The sequence below is a fragment of the Dendrobates tinctorius genome, unplaced genomic scaffold (assembly GCF_039654945.1).
Source record: "Dendrobates tinctorius isolate UK_male_01 unplaced genomic scaffold, ASM3965494v1 ptg000024l, whole genome shotgun sequence".
Taxonomy (NCBI): Eukaryota; Metazoa; Chordata; class Amphibia; order Anura; family Dendrobatidae; genus Dendrobates; species Dendrobates tinctorius.
Window position 1 is genome coordinate 22,518,840 of NW_027361692.1, and position 20,530 is coordinate 22,539,369.

The window sequence follows — 20,530 nt, forward strand, 5'->3', positions numbered from 1 at the left end:
CCCCAGACGTAGAGGATGCCCCCATATCCCTGTCTCAGGTCTAAGAGTAAAAAGATCATTAGAAAGGTCTTGGTATTGTCCCCTCACATATTTATACATTGTAATAAGATCACCCCTAAGCCTTCGTTTTTACAAACTAAATGACCCCAAGTGTAATAACCTGTCTTGGTATTGCAGACCCCCCAGTGCTCTAATAACCTTGGTCTCTCTTCTCGGCACCAGCTCTAGTTCAGCTATGTCTTTTTATACACCGGAGACCAGAATTTTGCACAGTATTCTAAGTGTGGTCGCACTAATAACTTATATAGAGGTAAATTATGTTCTCCTCATGAGCATCTATGCCTCTTTTAATGCATCCCATTATTTTATTTGCCTTTGCAGCAGCTGCCTGACACTGGCCACTAAATGTGAGTTTGTCGTCCACCCATACACCCAGGTCTTTTTCAGTGACAGTTTTGCCCAGTGTTTTACAATTAAGCACATAATTATACATCTTATTTCTTCTGCCCAAATGCATGACCTAACATTTATCCCCATTAAAGCTCATTTGCCATTTATCAGCCCAAGCTTCTAGTTTACATAAATCCTTCTGTAATATTAAATTGTCCTCCTCTGTATTGATTACCCTGCAGAGTTTAGTGTCATCTGCAAATATTGAAATTCTACTCTGCATGCCCCCTACAAGGTCATGAATAAATATGTTATATGTTATAATATATGAGTTTCACTTTTTGTATTGAAGAACTGAAATAATCTAACTTTTTGATGATATTTTAATATTCTAATTTTGTGAGAAGCACCTGTAGATGTCCATAAATTAAGTTATGTGTACTAATGAGAAATTACACCTGGAAAAATTATTGAATGAGCTTACTGAAATTGAATTAATACTTCGTACAAAAGCATTTGTTGGCTGACAGTGTTAATGCACCTTCTGTATGGAAAAACTAGTCGCATGCATTGCTCAGGTGTGTTCTTGGTCCATTCTTACACAGAAATACTCTTCAAATCCTGAAGGTTCCACAGGCTCCTTCTATGAACTCTGAGCTTTAGCTTTATTTTCTTTCTCTGAAACCAATTGAGAGTTTTCTAGACTGTGTTGGAATTATTGTCTTGCTGAAATAGCTACCCTTGTTTCATCTTCTTCATCCTGTGGTACTTTAATCGTGAAGCACTGCAGGAATCTAGTGGCTGGAAGAGCACAAGCAAGGAACAGCAAGCTGTAGTGGAGGTCCTTGGAAATAGCAAAAGGAGTTGTAGGGAACAATCCAAATATACCGTAATGACAACAGTCTGGGTTAGATAGTTCAGGAGCTGGAGGCTAGAACTGGACTAACAGCTTGAAACAATAGGAGAGGGAGGTATGGGAGCTTCAACAAGATCCACAGATGGAGCCAAGTGGGTTGAGCCACATTAGAAAGCAGGTGGGTGCAGAGCTAGCCAGTGAGCGCAGAATAGGAAAAATTAGAAAAATAGCAGCACTCCAAAACGTGAATAAAATAAAAATACTTTATTAGGCAACTAAGCCATAATTAAAACATCAAACAGCCTGACGCGTTTCAAGTGCAAGAACGCACCCTTAGTCATAGGATAAACACATGAGAAAAAGTAGACACATAAATAGAACAGAACAACCAATCAAAGCATGTTGAAAACCTAATTAATTATTCATTGGACATGTGTGTAAATAACGGGACCTGAATCACTGATCAATAAATATAGAACAAATCATTCCTTGAATTCATCCCTTTTTGGAATTTAGTATCTAATTTTAATATCCAGTATGCTTCCCGCATGGTTAATGCTAGTTTCCCCCACGTGCAGGACAATACATTTTTTCAAAGACATAAAAAGCAAAATGGGTAACATCCCCATGATGAAAATTCACAAAGTGCTTTGAGGCACACAAATAAGCAGCATTCCAATTTTGAATATTAGTGAGATGTTCCGCTATGCATTTTTTAATTTTGCGTGTAGTGCAACCAATATATTTTACTTTACAAACAAGACAACAAATACAATAAATGACATGGTGTGCATCACAGCTTATAAAGGATGTAATTCTTTGAGAAAAACCATAATATTAGCTAATGAATTTAGTTTTATCAAGTGCAAAAACGCAAACCGTACAGCGATTAACTCCACACTTGTTGATAATTTTGCGTAACTTGTTAATCAGGATGATAAGTACATATTGGCAGACATGGGTGGAACATTGGGGAAGTTGAAAATAGCTGAATGTTGATGGAATAGGTGGTAGGGACACTGGTTATAATATAAATTATGGATGCAAGCTAAATATTCTATAACGTTTTGGGATTAAAAAAATGTACGAAAAGAAAGGAGAGGTGCACACAAGAAATATACAACTATTTCCTGCATGTCTGGGAAGAGGGAGGGTTGGCTGGTGGAGAGTGGGGTTGCAGAGGGAAAGTGCAGGACCCAGGTGGAGCGTGGAGATGTGAGGGAGAGAGCGGGACATGGATGGAGAGCAGGGCTGCAGAGGGATAGAGTGGGACGGCACATGGAGAGCAAGGCTACAGAGGGAGAGAGTGGGACGGCCAATGGAGAGCGGTGCTGCGGAGGGAGAGAGCGGGATGGCCAGTGGAGACAGGGGCTGCTAAGGGAGAGATCAAGGCTGTGGAGGGAGAATGCGGGATGGCGATTGAAGAGTGGGGCTGCTGAAGGTGAGAGCTTGACAGTGGATGGAGAGCTGGCTGCGGAGGGAGACAGTGGGACTGCAGAGCGTAAGCAGGGCTGCTGAGGGAGAGCGCTGGATGGCTTGTGGAAACAGGGCCTGCGGAGAGAGAGAGCAGGATGGAAGATGGATAGCGGGGCTGCTGAGGGAGAATGCGGGATGGCAAGTGGAGAGCTGGGCTTCGGAGGGCGAGAGCGGGACAATGAGTGGACAGCGGGACTGCAGAGGGAGAGAGCGTATAGTGCCTTATACTATTATACTATATATTCTCTGTGGATGATATTACTATATTATATATCCCCTTTGATTGATGCTAAAAGGAGGAGCGTGAGGTGCAGGAGGAGGCTGTGTAAAAAGCAGAAGCATGAGGTGTATCAATACTTGGGTAATTATTTAATTAATTTGTGTTTCAAATCTGTAGTGTTGAATTTATGATGAGAAATGTTTTATGTGCAATACAATCATAATTTGTTATAACTATCTGTCTCAGCCGTGCCTGCCCTGTGTCTCAGCCATGCCTGCCTGCCCTGTGTCTCAGTTGTGCCTGCCTGCCCTGTGTTTCTGCCGTGCCGCCTCCCAGTGTCTCAGCCGTGCCGCCTGCCAGTGTCTCAGCCATGCCTGCCTGCCTGTGTCTCAGCCATACCCACTTGACAGGGTACCAGCCGTGCCTGCCGTGCTCACCTGCCTGTCTGTCAGTTGAGTCGCACCTGTCCTAATGTTTCGTCTCCCTGAGTGGGATCAGCAGCCACAGCCGGACACCACCCTGGAGTGGCACCTGGCAGCTACCTGCTGCACAAGCCTGACCTCACCATCAGAGGCTCCAGCAAAGACCAAGGTAGCTATCTTAGTCACGCTCCTTCCAGGGTAGTCTGGATTGTGGCACAGTGGGGCCACAACCTCCTCACTCGCGCCACCCTGCCAAGGCGCCAGCATGACTGTGACAGCACCCATGAAATTGTTCCAGAAAATTAAATAATTCTCCTAGAAAATTATTGGAATTATTTTTTTGTTATACACATGTTTATTTCCTTTGTATGGAACAACACAAAGAAAACAGAGGAAAAAAGCAAGTTGGACATAATTTTACACCAAAACTGGGCTGGATAAAATTGTTGGTAAACAAATTTGTTTCATGCATATGAAGCTTGTTCAAAAGGTAAACAATCCTGACCAGAACTTTTTTTGTACTTTGGGAACCCAACATTGATTTCTTACTATGTTTATACTTCTCAAACTTAGTGTTGTTATGCTAAAAAATGTTGCTGTGTCATCTATTTTTGTCATGGAACCTATGGATATTTGGGGTTTATATTTGCATCATAACATTAATTTTCTGGTGCAAGTTCATCACAAGTCTCAGTTATACTTTTTCAGTGCATCAGATATGATATTCGTAGGGTAACAGGGGAGTTCGCAAGCAATTTGTGATGATTAATGAACAGCCAGAAGAATAAATGAAAAAGTTTTTTTTTAGCTCCCCTCAATTCTGCATCCAGAGGTGAGCAGGATCAGAGACATCATATCTACTGAAAGCTGTCAGGATGCATGCATGATCTGCAGGTATCATGCACCTGTGATGGTTTAAAGAATAGGAAAGGTGCTTGATAATGATTAGTGAAGAGCGAGTATACTTGTTACTCGACATTTCCCCAGCATGCGCTAGTGATCTCCTAGTATTTGGATGTGCTCGGAGATTTAGTTTGTGTCGCTGTAGCTGCATAATTTGCGGCTGCTAGACAGCATGAATACATGTGGGGATTGCCTGTTTGTTAGGAAATCCACACATGTATTCAGGCTGTCTAGCAGCCACAAATCATGCAGCTACTGTGACAGACTGCGACAGAAACTATATCTCTGAGCACATCCAAATACTCGGAGACCACTCGAGCATGCTCAGGAAATCTCGAGTAACAAGTATACTCGCTCATCACTAATAATGATCAAACAGCTTGTCCAGAACTTTTATATTGACGGCCTATACTTAGGATAGGTTATCGATATCTGATCAGTGGGGGTGTGACACCCATCACACCTGCTGATCTTGATGCCAGCAGAAGTGCTCAGTCAGCTCCATCAACTATATAGTGTACTCCACCAAGTGCTACACCTCCACTCTCTACTCTAATTAATAGGGGGTGGATGTGCAGTAATTGTCTGTGACCCAGGAGTGGAAACACCATTAGTCCAATCAGTGCAGCTGCTCAAGGGCCTAAGACGTTAGGTGACCCATTTACACCCCTAAAACAGGTGGAGTTGTGCATTATAATGAGCTATAGGACTGCAAAGGGACCATTTTTTGCTCTTGCATAGGGCCCCTTTTCTATCTGTGTCCACCAGTGATGCAGTCACTACAGAGTTGACAGAGCTGTGTTGTATAGCTCAGCAACTGAGCATTTCTGCCTGCCGGTGTTGCAGGTTGGTGGGGGCATCAGGTTTCGCACTTCCACTGATCAGAAGTTCCAGGAAGTCCCTTTAATTAAAGATATCAGCATAAATACCTTTTTCTTGGGTAGTTGGTCAAAGAAATAAAACAAAAATGTTCAGGAAAGTAAAATTTTTACCTATGAAGTGGGTAATAAAATATTTATAAGCAGTTGATGGACATTTTTTTTATCTGAAGGCTAGAGCTACAATGTGATTATTGGTTGCCCATGAGTCCTTGTAAAATCAAGGTAACTTCAATGTTTTACTGTGGGAAACACAGTAGCAAGCAACCCTCAGATTATCATTGAAAAATAAAATAGACCTGAACACATTCTATGGTTTTTTAAAATTTTATTACAACTGTCCTAATGGGAAATGAAAGTGTAAAGTGTAGTTCTAATGTAACCAGGTTCAGAATTGTAAAGATTGTCACTATTTGTCCACATTACAGTTGTGTATTTAGGCCCACATTTCTGGTATTGTCTTTTTGTATTTTTAAATTACATGCAGTTTGCAATTTATATCAAGACAAAAGAATAGTATTTTACCTGCTCCATGATTTTGCGTGCAAACATGACAGGGTTCGCAATATTCTTGATGCAAGAGACTGCACCTACAGCAAGATTTTTGCCATCCATTATAATTGCATCAAGTTCCACATCACCGTCCGCATTCAACACAGCCCCATGACCTGTAGGATGCAATTCAGTTTGAAACACAGAAAACATTATTGCCCTAAAGCTTTGGAAAAATATTAGAAAACCCATTTCAGAGCTATTTACTACAACTATCCTGGCAGCTATTAGACTTGATTACAGTGAAAAATATTTGCTTTTATTGTCACAAGCTTTTAAGTAAATACGTTGCTGTTGGCAATCTAATAATATCATTGCACTGTTTTAGTCATAAAAATTTCTGTCTTGCTTTTTTTTTAATCATGAAGTCTGCAGGGCGCTGGTGTCATTCATTCTGCAGATAAATACTTTGGGTAGCTGGTGTTTTTCTCACCAGATGAGATCACACATAATATTAAAACCAGCAGATACATAAAAAGCAGGATGGAAATAGTTTCTAAACATTCAGGATGGAAAATAAATATAACTTATTTTCTTGTGATTAACAACATTAATCATTTTTAATTTTTATTATTACCACATATATTGGAAATAACAGTAAGTTATTCATTCTGGTGGCATTTGCTTGTTTTCTTTCACCAGCTCCTACACTAAGCCAAAACATTACAACCACTGACAGATGAACTAATAACACTGACTATGTCATCACAATGGTGATTGTCAAGGATGGGGTATATCAGGAAAGTAATCGAACAGTCAGTTCATAAAACTTGATGTTTTTTTAAGCAGGAAAAATGGAGTTTTATGACTAGATAACTTGGGCAGAACATCTCTAAAACATTAAGTCTTCTGGAGTATTCCTCATATCTAGTGGTTATGTCATGATCCCAGTGCAGGTTTTTGAGCTGCACACCGGGGGTTAATGTCTGGAGTTCTGTGCAGGTTTTGACCTGCACACTTGGGGTTAATGATTGTGGCCTCTTTCTGGTTCTGGGAGAGCTTCTTAAACCCCTGGGAAGCTTCAATCCCTGCCAGTTATACTTTTGCCTTTGGCCTAGTGTGCTGACCCCCGAGTGCATGTTTGTTGCTATAGCTTGTTTATATGGTTCTGACCCGGTTCTGTTTCCCGTTGTGAGTTTGCCTGTTGATTTTGTACTGTGTTATTATCTGTGTATGACTCATTGCCTGTGACCTGACTACTCTCTGCTCGCCACTTTGGTACCTTGCAGCTATCTCTGTATGTGACTCATTGGCTATGTCCTGACTATTCTCCCTGTCTATGCCCCTTGGTAACTTTGTCTCGCAGTTACTCTGCTAGGAATTCTCTTGCAGCTCCTAGCTCTGTGGAGTTTAGGCCACGCCTCTAGCAGTCACGTGCTTCAGGTCCTGCGGCTCTGAAGTGCGCATCTACTCGGTTGCTGCCCGCTCCACAGGTATCTTTGAGCACTGTTTCGCTTTACTCAGGACACGCGCACTGGCTCAGTGAGCAAGTTCAGTGCTGTGTTCCTGACAGGTTAGTACTTAGCCAAATTGGTCAAAGGCAGGGCAGTCATTCAGGTCGTCAAAGAAGAGAGGGAGTCAGCTCAACTGGGGAAAAAGGTCCACATTTCACAGAGACCCCTAAGGCTGTGTGCACATGGTGCGGATTCTCCCACAGCACTTGGCAGAAAACGCATGTGCGCTTTTGATGCGTTTTTGCTGCGGATTTGATGCGGTTTTTCAGTGCGGTTTTGCCTGAGGATTTGTATGCGTTTTTGTAAGCTAAATAAAGATATGTTATTTAACAAAAAAAAAAAATTTGTGATGTCATTTCTGTCCAACCACCTCATTTACATTGGTCCAACCCACACTCCATTACACCCACAGATAGACAGATAGATAGATAAATGGAAAAAAATCAGGCAGCACTCCAGTTCAAGGAAAAATTGTGGACTTTAATCCAGCACCAAGTGGTGCAACATTTCGACCTCACGCACGGTCTTTGTCAAGCAAAGACCGTGCTGTGAGGTCAAAACATTGCACCACTTGGTGCTGGGTTAAAGCCAACAATTTTTCCTTGAACTGGAGTGCTGCCTTATTTTTTTCCATTTATATTTTGCATTGGACAACCGTATTGCTCAGGAAGTATTGCACCCAAAATCTGCTCAAGCTTGTGCTGCTGTCTGTTTTTTCTATTTAGATAGATAGATAGAAGTGTTTTCGCCCCTGAGGCTCAGTCACCACAGAGGTACTGCACCTCCTCCTGAGGTGTGGTATCCCACCATCCAGGTAAGGTGGAGACTCCTGACCACGCTCCAGCACCTGCACCCCACACCACAACGTAGTGTAGCAAAGCACCTTCAGTGGCTCCCTGCTTGGAGTATAGCAAAGCACCCATTGGTGGCTCCCTGCTTGGAACATGAAATGTGCTGGGAGGTGGGTGGAGTTAGATTACATTACAAGGAGTGGGAAGAGTTTAGGACAACAGTCAGTCAGTTGGTTAGAGAGTTGGAGAAGAAGATCCCTGGATAGGGATAGATGGATGGAAGTGCTGCAGCAGATCCCAGTGACCTGGGTCTGCTGGCACGGGAAAGGAAGAGAGAGAGCAACATAGACTGAAAGCCTGATTCTCCATAGAAAGAAAGACTAGTACGGAACGTGAGGAGTAAAAGGGAACAGAGGACGTGGGTTAGAAGAGAGCCCTTCCTAGAAGTTCCAAGCGCAAGGCCGGGGCCCGGTCCCCGAGGTTGTATGGATACTAATGGTCCTGCAGCAGACACTGGAGGAATATAAGTAGTGACCACTTTATTCCCACACAAGACTTGGGGGCACAACAGCAACTGGATAGTGAGCCGGGACTTAGTAGCCCGAAGCAGGCTACAGCTGTCTGCCGTACAAGTAGAGTTCATAAGAACATCGGACAGGAGGAACTCCAGTGTAACTCAGTACTAGGAGTACTTCATTTAAAGGCGCTATAAGAGGAGGCGTTCAGAAAGGCACATGTTGGCGCAGTGGTGGAAAGGAGTATTCCACCTGGCCTGGAGGTTGACTGAGTCCCTGACACAGAGGACACGGCACGGAGGCAGGCACCTGTTTGTACAACAGACTGTGAGTAAAGCTTTGGAACTACATGCACTGGTGTCCTCCACTTATTCCTGCGCCAACCTGCCCAGCACTGCTACATCCCTCGCGCCTGACACTACACCATCTAAGTGTCACTTCACCTACTCTGCCCTGGGACTACAGCCCTGCCTGTGGAGGGCTACAGCATCACTGCTGCACCACACCGTCTGTTCCAGAGGATCTGTCTGCAGCGTCGGCTTACATCTTCATTGCCGAACACCACAGGTGGCGTCACAACTTACACATTGACACTGAACATTTACAAAGGGCGCCCAGTGCCACGGGCCGGGTTCCAGCCACCGTGACATCTCCCATTGAGGACCATCAGGCCTGGTACCAAGTACCCCACTGCCCTGGGTGTGAGGGCGTCCCAGAAGGATAGATGGATAAAAGGATAGATAGACAGATAGACAGATAGATGGATAGATAGGTGGATAGATGGATAGATGGATAGATGGATAGATAGATAGATAGCTAGATAGAAGGATAGATAGATCTATCCATATATCTATCTATAGATATATCCATAGATAAATCTATAGATTTAGCCATAGATATATCTATAGATATATAGCGATATAAATTTAAAAAAAATGGTGTGGGCTCCCATGCAATTTTCTGCACCAGAGGGGGAAAGCCGACGGCCGGGGGGGCAATATTTGTAGCCTGGGAAGGGGGTAATACCCATGGCCCCTTTCCAGGCTATGAATATCAGCCTGCAGCAGTATGCCTAGCCTTTACTGGCTATTAAAATAGGTGAACCCCTCAAAAAATGGCGTGGGGTCCCCCTATATTTTATTGCAAGAAAGGCTACTCAGACAGCTGCAGGCTGATATTCATAGCCTAGGAAGGGGCCATGGATATTGCCCCCCCTGGATACAAATACCAGCCCGTAGCTGCCCCAGAAATGGCACATCTAAAAGATGCGCCAGCTCTGGCACTTAGCCCCTCTCTTCCCACTCCCGTGTAGCGGTGGGATATGGGGTAATATAAGGGGTTAATGTCACCTTCCTATTGGAAGGTAGCACTAAGCCCGATTAATAATGGAGAGGCGTCAATAAGACACCGATCCATTATTAATCTTTTGAAAGGGTTAAAAAAAACCACACACATAAGAATAAAGTATTTTATTGAAATAAAGCACAACACGGTTTTCATCTTTTTTTTTCACTCCCAGATGCAAGCGACGCCCTCGTCTCCTAGAAAAAAATGAAAAATAATAAACCAACCGTATACTCCCTGTCCGACACAGTCCAATTAATAATGCTGGTCCCATGATGATCTCCCCTAGAGAACAGTGACATCAGGTGATGTGACTGCTCTATAGGGCCTCCCAGTGATGAAATGACAGGAGATAATGCCTCCTGCAGTCCATCACTGAGGTTTCCTGAGTTCAGGGTCTCACTTTACAGCAATGGTGTGTGAGAATTAGGGTTAGGGCTAGGGTTAGGGTTAGGGCTAGGGTTAGGGTTACGGGACCTCTTTCCCAGCAGAGGGATACCTCTGCCTCTCATTTCACTGCTGGAGCCCCTGGAGAGCGGTCGCATCAGCTGATGCAGCTGCTCTCCATGGGAGATTGTCATGGGACCCTCGTTATTTTCTGGACTATGGTGGAGAGGTGAGTATAGGGTGGTTTATTATTTTATCTTTATTACAGGAGATCGATGGCTTTGGGGAATTAGGTGTATATGGTGAGTATGTACTCTATGTTATGTGTTGTATGTTATATGTATGTCCTGTATGTTGTATGTTCTGTATGTAACATAGTAACATGGTAACATAGTTATTAAGGTTGAAGGAAGACTTTAAGTCCATCTAGTTCAACCCATATCCTATCCTAACTTGCCCTAACATGTTGATCCAGAGAAAGGCAAAAAAACTCCATGTGGCAAACAGTAAGCTTCACATTGGGGAAAAAAATTCCTTCCCGACTCCACATACGGCAATCAGACTAGTTCCCTGGATCAACGCAATATTAAGGAAACTAGTGTATATGCCCTGTAATATTATACTTTTCAAGAAAGGCATCCAGTCCGTTCTTAAATTTTATTAGGGAATCACTCATTACAACATCATATGGCAGAGAGTTCCATAGTCTCACTGCTCTTACAGTAAAGAATCCGCGTCTGAGTATGCTTAAACCTTCTTTCCTCCAGACGTAGATGATGCCCCCTTGTCCCCGTCACAGGTCTAAGAGTAAAAATATCATTAGAAAGGTCTTTGTACTGTCCCCACATATATTTATACATTGTAATAAGATCACCCCTAAGCCTTCGATTTTCCAAACTAAATAACCCCAAGTGTAATAACCTGTCTTGGTATTGCAGTCCCCCTACTACCCTAATAACCTTGGTCGCGCTTCTCTGCACCCGCTTCAGTTCAGCTATGTCTTTCTTATACCCCAGAGACCAGAACTGTACACAGTATTTTAAGTGTGGTCGCACTGGTGACTTACATATAAAGAGGTAAAATTATGTTCTCCTCATGAGCATCTATTCCTCTTTTAATGCATCCCATTATTTTATTTGCCTTTGCAGCAGCTGCCTGACACTGGCCACTAAATGTAAGTTTGTCATCCACCCATACACCCAGGTCTTTTTCAGTGACAGTTTTGCCCAGTGTTTTACAATTAAGCACATAATTATACATCATGTTCGTTCTACCCAAGTGCATGACCTTACATTTATCCCCATTAAAGCTCATTTGCCATTTATCAGCCCAAGCTTCTAGTTTACATAAATCCTCCTGTAATATAAAATTGTCCTCCTCTGTATTGATTACCCTGCAGAGATTAGTGTCATCTGCAAATATTGAAATTCTACTCTCTATGCCCCCTACAAGGTCATTAATAATATGCTAAAAAGAAGCGGGCACAAAACTGACCCCTGTGGTACCCCACTGCTAACCGTGACCCAGTCCAAGTGTGGTCCATTAATAACCACCCTTTGTTTCCTATCCCTGAGCCAGCTCTTAACCCACCTACACATATTTTCCCCTATCCCCATTGTTCTCATTTTATGTATCAACCTTTTGTGTGGCACCATATCAAAAGCTTTTGAAAAGTCCATGTACACCATGTCCACTGCATTCCCTTGGTCCAGTCCAGAACTTACTTCTTCTTAAAAGCTTATCAGATTAGTCTGACAGGAACGGTCCCTTGTAAACCCATGTTGATATTGGGTCATGAGGTTATTCTTCTCCAGATACTCCAGTATAGTATCTCTTAGAAACCCTCCTGGATTTTACCCACAGTTGAGTTAAACTTACTGGCCTATAATTTCCAAGTTCAGTTTTTGTTCCCTTTTTGAATATTGGCACCACATTTGCTATACGCCAGTCCTGTGGTACAGACCCTGTTATTATGGGATCTTTAAAGATTAAAAATAATGGTCTATCTATGACTGTGCTTAATTCCTGCAGTACTCAGGGATGTATCCCATCTGAGCCCGGGGATTTGTCAATTTTAGTGATTTTTTAGACGCCGCCGTAATTCCTGCTGGGTTAAGCAGGTGACATTTAATGGAGAATTTTTATCCCTGATCATGTTATCCGTCATGGGATTTTCTTGTGTAAATACTGTTGAAAAAATGTCATTTAGCATATTGGCTTTTCCTCATCATCATCCACCATTTCACCCAGACTATTTTTAAGGGGGCCAACACTATCATTTTTTAGTTTCTTACTATTTATGTCGTTAAAGAATATTTTGGGATTATTTTTACTTTCTCTGGCAATGAGTCTCTCTGTCTCAATCTTTGCTGTCTTGATTTGCTTTTTACAGAATTTATTTAATTTTCTGTATTTATTTAATGCCTCATCACTACCTACTTGCTTTAATTCTCTAAATGCTTTATTTTTATCTCTTATTGCACCCCTTACAGCTCTATTTAGCCATAGTGGTTTCCTCCTATTTCTAGCATGTTTATTCCCATATGGTATATATTGTGCACAGGTCCTATTCAGGATGCTAATAAACGTCTCCCATTTTCTTTGTGTATTTTTATGTCTCAGGATATCGTCCCAGTTAATTGCACCAAGATCATCTCTCATCCATTGGAAATTTGCCTTCCTGAAGTTTAGTGTCCTTGTAACCCCTCTACTACACATCTTAGGCTGGTTTCACATTTGCGTTTTTTAGCGCTGGAAAAAAACGCTAACCTGCGCATGCGTTTTTTCCCCTATCTTTAACATGGGTGCGCATACTTGCGCGCTTGTAAGCGCATGTATGCGATTTTCATGCGCTGCGTTTTTTTGGGGTGTGCGATTGGATTTTCCAGACGCATCATGTTGCATTTTTTGGCCCTGCAAAAAAGCGCATGCGCACATATGCGCACGTTTTGCGCTAAAAAGGGCCATTATAGCCTATGGATGCGCATATGTGCGCACTGGCATGCTCATGTAAGCGTTTTTTTGCATATGCGTTTTTTTTTTTTAACCATGGAATTTAGGGGTTTGAGTTAGAGTTAGGGTTAGTTAAGGGGGTTTAGGGTTAGGGTTAGGGTCAGGGTCAGGGTTAGGGTTGGGTTTTGGGTCAGGGTTAGGGTTTAGTATGGTTTGGTTAAGGGTTAGGGTCAGGGTTAGGGTCAGGATTAGGGTTAAGTATGGTTTTGTTAAGGGTTAGGGTCAGGGTTAGGGTTAGGGTTAGGGTTAGGGTCAGGGTTAGGGTTAGGGTTAGGGTCAGGGTTAGGGTTAGGGTCAGGGTTAGGGTTAAGTATGGTTTTGTTAAGGATTAGGGTCAGGGTTAGGGTCAGGATTAGGGTTAAGTATGGTTTTGTTAAGGGTTAGGGTCAGGGTTAGGGTTAGGGTTAGGGTTAGGGTCAGGGTTAGGGTTAGGGTTAGGGTCAGGGTTAGGGTTAGGGTCAGGGTTAGGGTTAAGTATGGTTTTGTTAAGGATTAGGGTCAGGGTTAGGGTTAGGGTTAGGGTCAGGGTTAGGGTTAGGGTTAGGGTCAGGGTTAGGGTTAGTAAAGTCATGGTTTGGGTAGTGTGAGGGGCCACCTAAAAATGTTGGAAAAAAACGCAAACGCGGTAAAAACGCGCTAAAAACGCATACAAACGCATAAAAACGCTGCGTTTTTTTCATGCATGCTCATAAAAATGCTTGAAAAAAACGCAGCAGTTGTATGCTTATGTATGCGTTTTTTCAATGCGTTTTTTTGCGGGAAAAACGCGCTGCAAAAAAAAGCAAGTGTGAAACTAGCCTTATTAAAGTATACATGAAAACTTATTAATTTGTGATCACTATTACCCAAGTGACCCTCAACCCTTACATTTGATATGCTGTCTGGCCTGTTGGTTAATATTAGGTCTAGCAGTGCCCCCCTCTTGTTGGGTCCTGAACCAGTTGTGAAAGGTAATTGTCTCTCATAGTTGTCAAAAACCTAGTACCTTTGCTGGAACTGCAGGTTTCGGTTCCCCAATGTATTTCAGGGTAGTTGAAGTCCCCCATAATAATGACTTCTCCTTGAGTCGCAGCTTCATCTATTTGCTTTATGAGGATATTCTCTGTTGCTTCCATTATTTTTGGAGACTTATAACAAACCCCTATCACTAATTTATTATTTTCCCCCCTCCCCTTATCTCTACCCACAGGGACTCTACATTTTCATTAGATTCATATATATTATCACGAAGGATGGGTTTTAAGGATGATTTTACATATAAACACACGCCTCCCCCTCGCTTATTTGTTCGGTCATTTCTGAACAGACTATAGCCCTGTAAATTAACCACCCAGTCATGGCTCTCGTCCAGCCATGTCTCAGATATCCCCACCATGTCATAATTATGTTCCAACAACATTAACTCCAATTCCTCCATCTTGTTGGTGAGGCTTCTGGCATGTAATGTATGTGTTCTTTTGTTGTTGTTTTTTTTACATGCAACACATTAGCCGGATGATGGGACTACTACTGTCCCATCATTGGCTAATGTGTCACTCACTGATAGTGTAGCAGGCATAGCCCGATGCGACTTGTAATCCCATCGGTCGATGCCTGCATACACACACACACATACATCACCGCAGAGCCCCCTGCTCAGGCCCGATCACCCCCTGCACAGGCCTGATCACCCCCCGCACAGGCCTGATCACCCCCCGCACAGGCCTGATCACCCCCCGCACAGGCCCGATCACCCCCCGCAGAGGCCCGATCACCCCCCGCAGAGGCCCGATCACCCCCCACACAGGCCCGATCACCCCCGCACAGAGGCCCGATCACCCCACACAGAGGCCCGATCACCCCCGCAGAGGCACGATCACCCCCGCAGTGGCCCGATCACCCCCGCACAGGCCCGATCACCCCCGCACAGGTCCGGTCACCCCCGCACAGGCTCGATCACCCCAGCACACACAGACACAGCCCATACATGCACACACAGTCACAGCTCACACACCATACACACACACACAGTCACAGCTCACACACCATACACACACACAATCACCACCCACACTCCGCCCACACTCTTCCCTCCTCCCGATCTGCAGCATTATGGCTGTTCAATAATAAAAACATCTAGATTTTATGGATCCATTTTCCTGGACTTTTCATTCCTTTTGAACCTTTATGGTAGTGGCAAAGTCATGGATGGCCAAGTTTCACTGATGACCACACGAAGTGCTAAAAATTGCTGAAAATGCTAATTTGTATGGGCTGTGAAGTTGCTGATCAATGTTTGTGCCCATATTGCACACTGCCACAACAACAGTGAATATTAGAACTTGACCATTGAGCAATGGAAGATTGTAGAATGTTCTGAAAAAAAATACAAATTTTGCTTTACATCATGTGGATGGCCAGGTGCAGGTATGTTGCTTAACTGGAAAAGATATGGCACAATGATGTACAACAGGAAAAAAGGCAAGCAGGAAGAGGCAGTGAAATATGCCTGTTATGCTTCTACTGGGAAACAATGGCTCCAAAGGGATGCAACTGTGACATGAGTCGCCTACCAAAATATTATTGTAGTCCAAGGACACCCTTTCCTAACAACATTATTTCTTAATGGTAGTGGACTCTTTCAGAAGGATAATGTGCATTTCCACACCACAAAAATGGTTCAGGAATGGGTTGTGGACCATGAAAAAGAATAAAAGGTATTGATTTGTCCTCTAAATGCTCTAGATTTTAAAATCTATTGAGCATGTGTGATATTTTTGAAGAACAAGTCCAAATCCCATGGAAGTTTAGTGTTGCACCATAGAGGACTTAGAGGAAAATTTGAACCCATTGTAATTTGAAGAACTTATGTATTCACAGTTTCATAACATGTAGAAGAGGCTCACACAAGGTTTACAAAAGATGAACTTCTTCTTCTAAGTATGACTGCACTGCTTTAATTTGTTATTTTTCACTATGTTACTTTAACCCCTTCCTGACATCAGACGTACTATCCCGTCCATGGGAGCCGGGCCCCTATGCCCATGGACGGGATAGTACGTCTAGCGCGATCAGCGGCGCCCACGTGGTGAGCGCCGCTGATCGTGGCCGGGTGTCAGCTGATTATCACAGCTGACACCCGGCACTATGTGTCAGGGGCGGTCACAGACCGCCCCCGACACGTTAACCCCTTGCACACCATGATCAAATATGATCGCGGTGTACCGGGAGTTAAAGGGAAGCATCGGCTGGGAGGGGGCTCCCTCCGTGCTTCCCTGAGCCCCCCACGGCAGCGCAATGTGCAGCGCTGCTGCGGGGGACTCCTTTCCTCCAGGCCCCCGGATCCAAGATGGTGACGGGGGCCTTCGGGGGCCTGGAGGAAGCTGGCTTCCTCAGTGCCTGCAAAGAGCAGGCATGAGGAAGCCTTGTGCACTGCCTGTGACAGATTGCTGATCTGTCACAGTGATCTGTGATGTGACAGATCAGCGATCTGTCACAGGACAGTGATGTCCCACCTGGGACTATGTAATAAAGTAAAAAAAAAATTAAAAAAAAGTGTAAAAATAATTTTAAAAAAATCGCCAAATAAATTAGTAAAAAAAAAAAAAAATATTCCCCAATAAATTCATTTTTTGAAAATAAAAAAAAAACAAAACAATAAAAGTACACATATTAGGTATCGCCGCATCCGTAACGACCCGCCCTATAAAACTGTCCCATTAGTTAACCCCTTTAGCGAACCCCTTAAAAAATAAAAATAAAAAACGAAGCAAAAAATAATGATTTATTATCATACCGCCAAACAAAAAGTGCAATAACGCGCGATCAAAAAGACGCATATAAATATCCATGATACCGCTGAAAACGTCATCTTGTCCCGCAAAAAACGAGCCATGACACAGCATCATCAGCGAAAAAATAAAAAAGTTATAACTCGCAGAATAAAGCGATGCAAAAATAATTATTTTTTATATAAAATAGTTTTCATTGCATAAAACCGACAAAACATAAAAAAACGACCTAAATGAGGTATCGCTGTAACCATACTGACCCGAAGAATAAAACCGCTTTATCAATTTTACCGCACGCAGAACGGTGTAAACGCACTCCCCCAAAAGAAATTCATGAAACGCTGGTTTTAGTTCATTCTGCGTCCCAAAAATCGGAATAAAAAGCGATCAAAAAATGTCACGTGCCCGAAAATGGTACCAATAAAAATGTCAACTCGTCCCGCAAAAAATAAGACCTCACATGACTCGGTGGGTCAAAATACGGAAAAATTATAGCTCTCAATATGTGGTGATGCAAAAACTATTTTTACAATAAAAAGCGTCTTTTAGCGTGCGACAGCTGCCAAAAATAAAAACCGCCATAAATAGTAAATCAAACCCCCCGTTATCACCCCCTTAGTTAGGGAAAAATAATAAAATTAAAAAAATGTATTTATTTCCATTTTTCCATTAGGGCTAGGGTTAGGGCTAGGGTTAGGGCTAGGGCTAGGGTTAGGGTTAGGGCTAGGGTTAGGGCTTGGGTTAGGGCTGAGATTAGGGTTAGGGGTGTGTTGGGGTTCGGGTTGGAGTTAGAATTGGGGGTTTCCACTGTTTGGGCACATCAGGGGCTCTCCAAATGCAACATTGCGTCTGATCTCAATTCCAGCCAATTCTGAGTTGAAAAAGTCATATGGTACTCCTTCCCTTCCAAGCTCTGCCATGCGCCCAAACAGTGTTTTACCCCCACATGTGGGGTATCAGCCTACTCAGGACAAATTGCAAAACAATTTTTGGGGTCCAATTTCTCCTGTTACCCTTAGGAAAATAAAAAATTGGGGGCAAAAATATCATTTTTGTGGAAAAAAATGATTTTTTTATTTTCACGTCCGAGCGTTATAAACTTCTATGAAGCACTTGGGGGTTCAAAGTGCTCACCACACATCTAGATAAGTTCCGTGTGGGGTCTAGTGTCCAAAATGGGGTCACCTGTTGGGAGTTTCAATAGTTTAGGTACATTAGGGGCTCTCCAAAGGCAACATGACACCCGCAGACCATTCCATCAAAGTCTGCATTCCAAAACGTCACTACTTCCCTTCCGAGCCCTGACGTGTGTCCATACAGTAGTTTTCTCCCACATATGGGGTGTCAGCGTACTCAGGACAAATTGGACAACAACTTTTGGGGTTCAATTTCTCCTGTTACCCTTGGGAAAATAAAAAAATTGGGGACTAATTGATCATGTTTGTGGAAAAAATACGATTTTTTTATTTTCATGCCCTGGCATTATAAACTTCTGTGAAGCCCTTGGGGGTTCAAAGTGCTCACCTCACATCTAGATAAGTTCCTTAGGGGGTCTAGTTTTCAAAATGGGGTCATTTGTGGGGGGTTTCCACTGTTTAGGTACATTAGGGGCTCTCCAAAGGCAACATGACACCCGCAGACAATTCCATCAATGTCTGCATTCCAAAACGTCACTACTTCCCTTCCGAGCCCTGACGTGTGTCCATACAGTAGTTTTCTCCCACATATGGGGTGTCAGCGTACTCAGGACAAATTGGACAACAACTTTTGGGGTTCAATTTCTCCTGTTACCCTTGGGAAAATAAAAAAATTGGGGACTAATTGATCATGTTTGTGGAAAAAATACGATTTTTTTATTTTCATGCCCTGGCATTATAAACTTCTGTGAAGCCCTTGGGGGTTCAAAGTGCTCACCTCACATCTAGATAAGTTCCTTAGGGGGTCTAGTTTTCAAAATGGGGTCATTTGTGCGGGGTTTCCACTGTTTAGGTACATTAGGGGCTCTCCAAAGGCAACATGACACCGGGAGACCATTCCATCAATGTCTGCATTCCAAAACGTCACTACTTCCCTTCCGAGCCCTGACGTGTGTCCATACAGTAGTTTTCTCCCACATATGGGGTGTCAGCTTACTCAGGACAAATTGGACAACAACTTTTGGGGTTCAATTTCTCCTGTTACCCTTGGGAAAATAAAAAAAATGGTGCCTAAAAGATCATGTTTGTGGAAAAAATATGAATTTTTTATTTTCACGCCCGGGCGTTATAAACTTCTGTGAAGCACTGGGGGGTTCAAAGTGCTCACCACACATCTAGATAAGTTCCTTGGGGGGTCTAGTTTCCAAAATGGTGTCATTTGTGGGGGGTTTCCACTGTTTAGGTACATTAGGGGCTCTCCAAAGGCAACATGACACCCGCAGACCATTCCATCAATGTCTGCATTCCAAAACGTCACTACTTCCCTTCCGAACCCTGACGTGTGTCCATACAGTAGTTTTCTCCCACATATGGGGTGTCAGCGTACTCAGGACAAATTGGACAACAACTTTTGGGGTTCAATTTCTCCTGTTACCCTTGGGAAAATAAAAAAATTGGGGACTAATTGATCATGTTTGTGGAAAAAATACGATTTTTTTATTTTCATGCCCTGGCATTATAAACTTCTGTGAAGCCCTTGGGGGTTCAAAGTGCTCACCTCACATCTAGATAAGTTCCTTAGGGGGTCTAGTTTTCAAAATGGGGTCATTTGTGGGGGGTTTCCACTGTTTAGGTACATTAGGGGCTCTCCAAAGGCAACATGACACCCGCAGACCATTCCATCAATGTCTGCATTCCAAAACGTCACTACTTCCCTTCCGAGCCCTGACGTGTGTCCATACAGTAGTTTTCTCCCACATATGGGGTGTCAGCAACTCAGGACAAATTGGACAACAACTTTTGGGGTTCAATTTCTCCTGTTACCCTTGGAAAAATAAAAAAATGGTGACTAAAAGATCATGTTTGTGGAAAAAATATGAATTTTTTATTTTCACGCCCGGGCGTTATAAACTTCTGTGAAGCACTGGGGGGTTCAAAGTGCTCACCACACATCTAGATAAGTTCCTTGGGGGGGTCTAGTTTCCAAAATGGTGTCATTTGTGGGGGGTTTCCACTGTTTAGGTACATCAGGGGTTTTCCAATCGCGACATGGTGTCCGATCTCAATTCCAGCCAAAAACGTCAAATGGCGCTGCTTCCCTTCCGAGCTCTGCCATGCGCCCAAATAGTGGTTTACCCCCACATGTGGGGTATCAGCGTACTCAGGACAAATTGCACAATAACTTTTAGGGTGCTGTTACCCTTGGAAAAATAAGAATTGAGGGTGAAAAGATCATTTTTGTGGAAAAAATATGATTTTTTTAATTGTACGGCTTTATGTTATAAACTTCTGTGATGCCCTTGGGGGTTCAAAGTTCTCACCACACATCTAGATAAGTTCCTTAGGGGGTCTAGTTTCCAAAATGGTGTCATTTGTGGGGGGTTTCCACTGTTTTGGTACATCAGGGGTTTTCCAATCGCGACA

General features: G+C 43.2%; 1 protein-coding gene across 2 annotated transcripts in view; it reads right to left on the bottom strand.

Moving 5' to 3' along the window:
* LOC141084577 (isoaspartyl peptidase/L-asparaginase-like) overlaps positions 1-20,530 on the bottom strand; it is a 147,821-nt gene that overhangs the window by 120,919 nt on the left and 6,372 nt on the right. For both annotated transcript variants that reach the window (XM_073569402.1, XM_073569403.1), the window contains exon 3: positions 5,671-5,813. In XM_073569402.1, the coding sequence (XP_073425503.1) occupies positions 5,671-5,813 (143 nt within the window). The remainder of the gene's footprint in view (positions 1-5,670; positions 5,814-20,530) is intronic.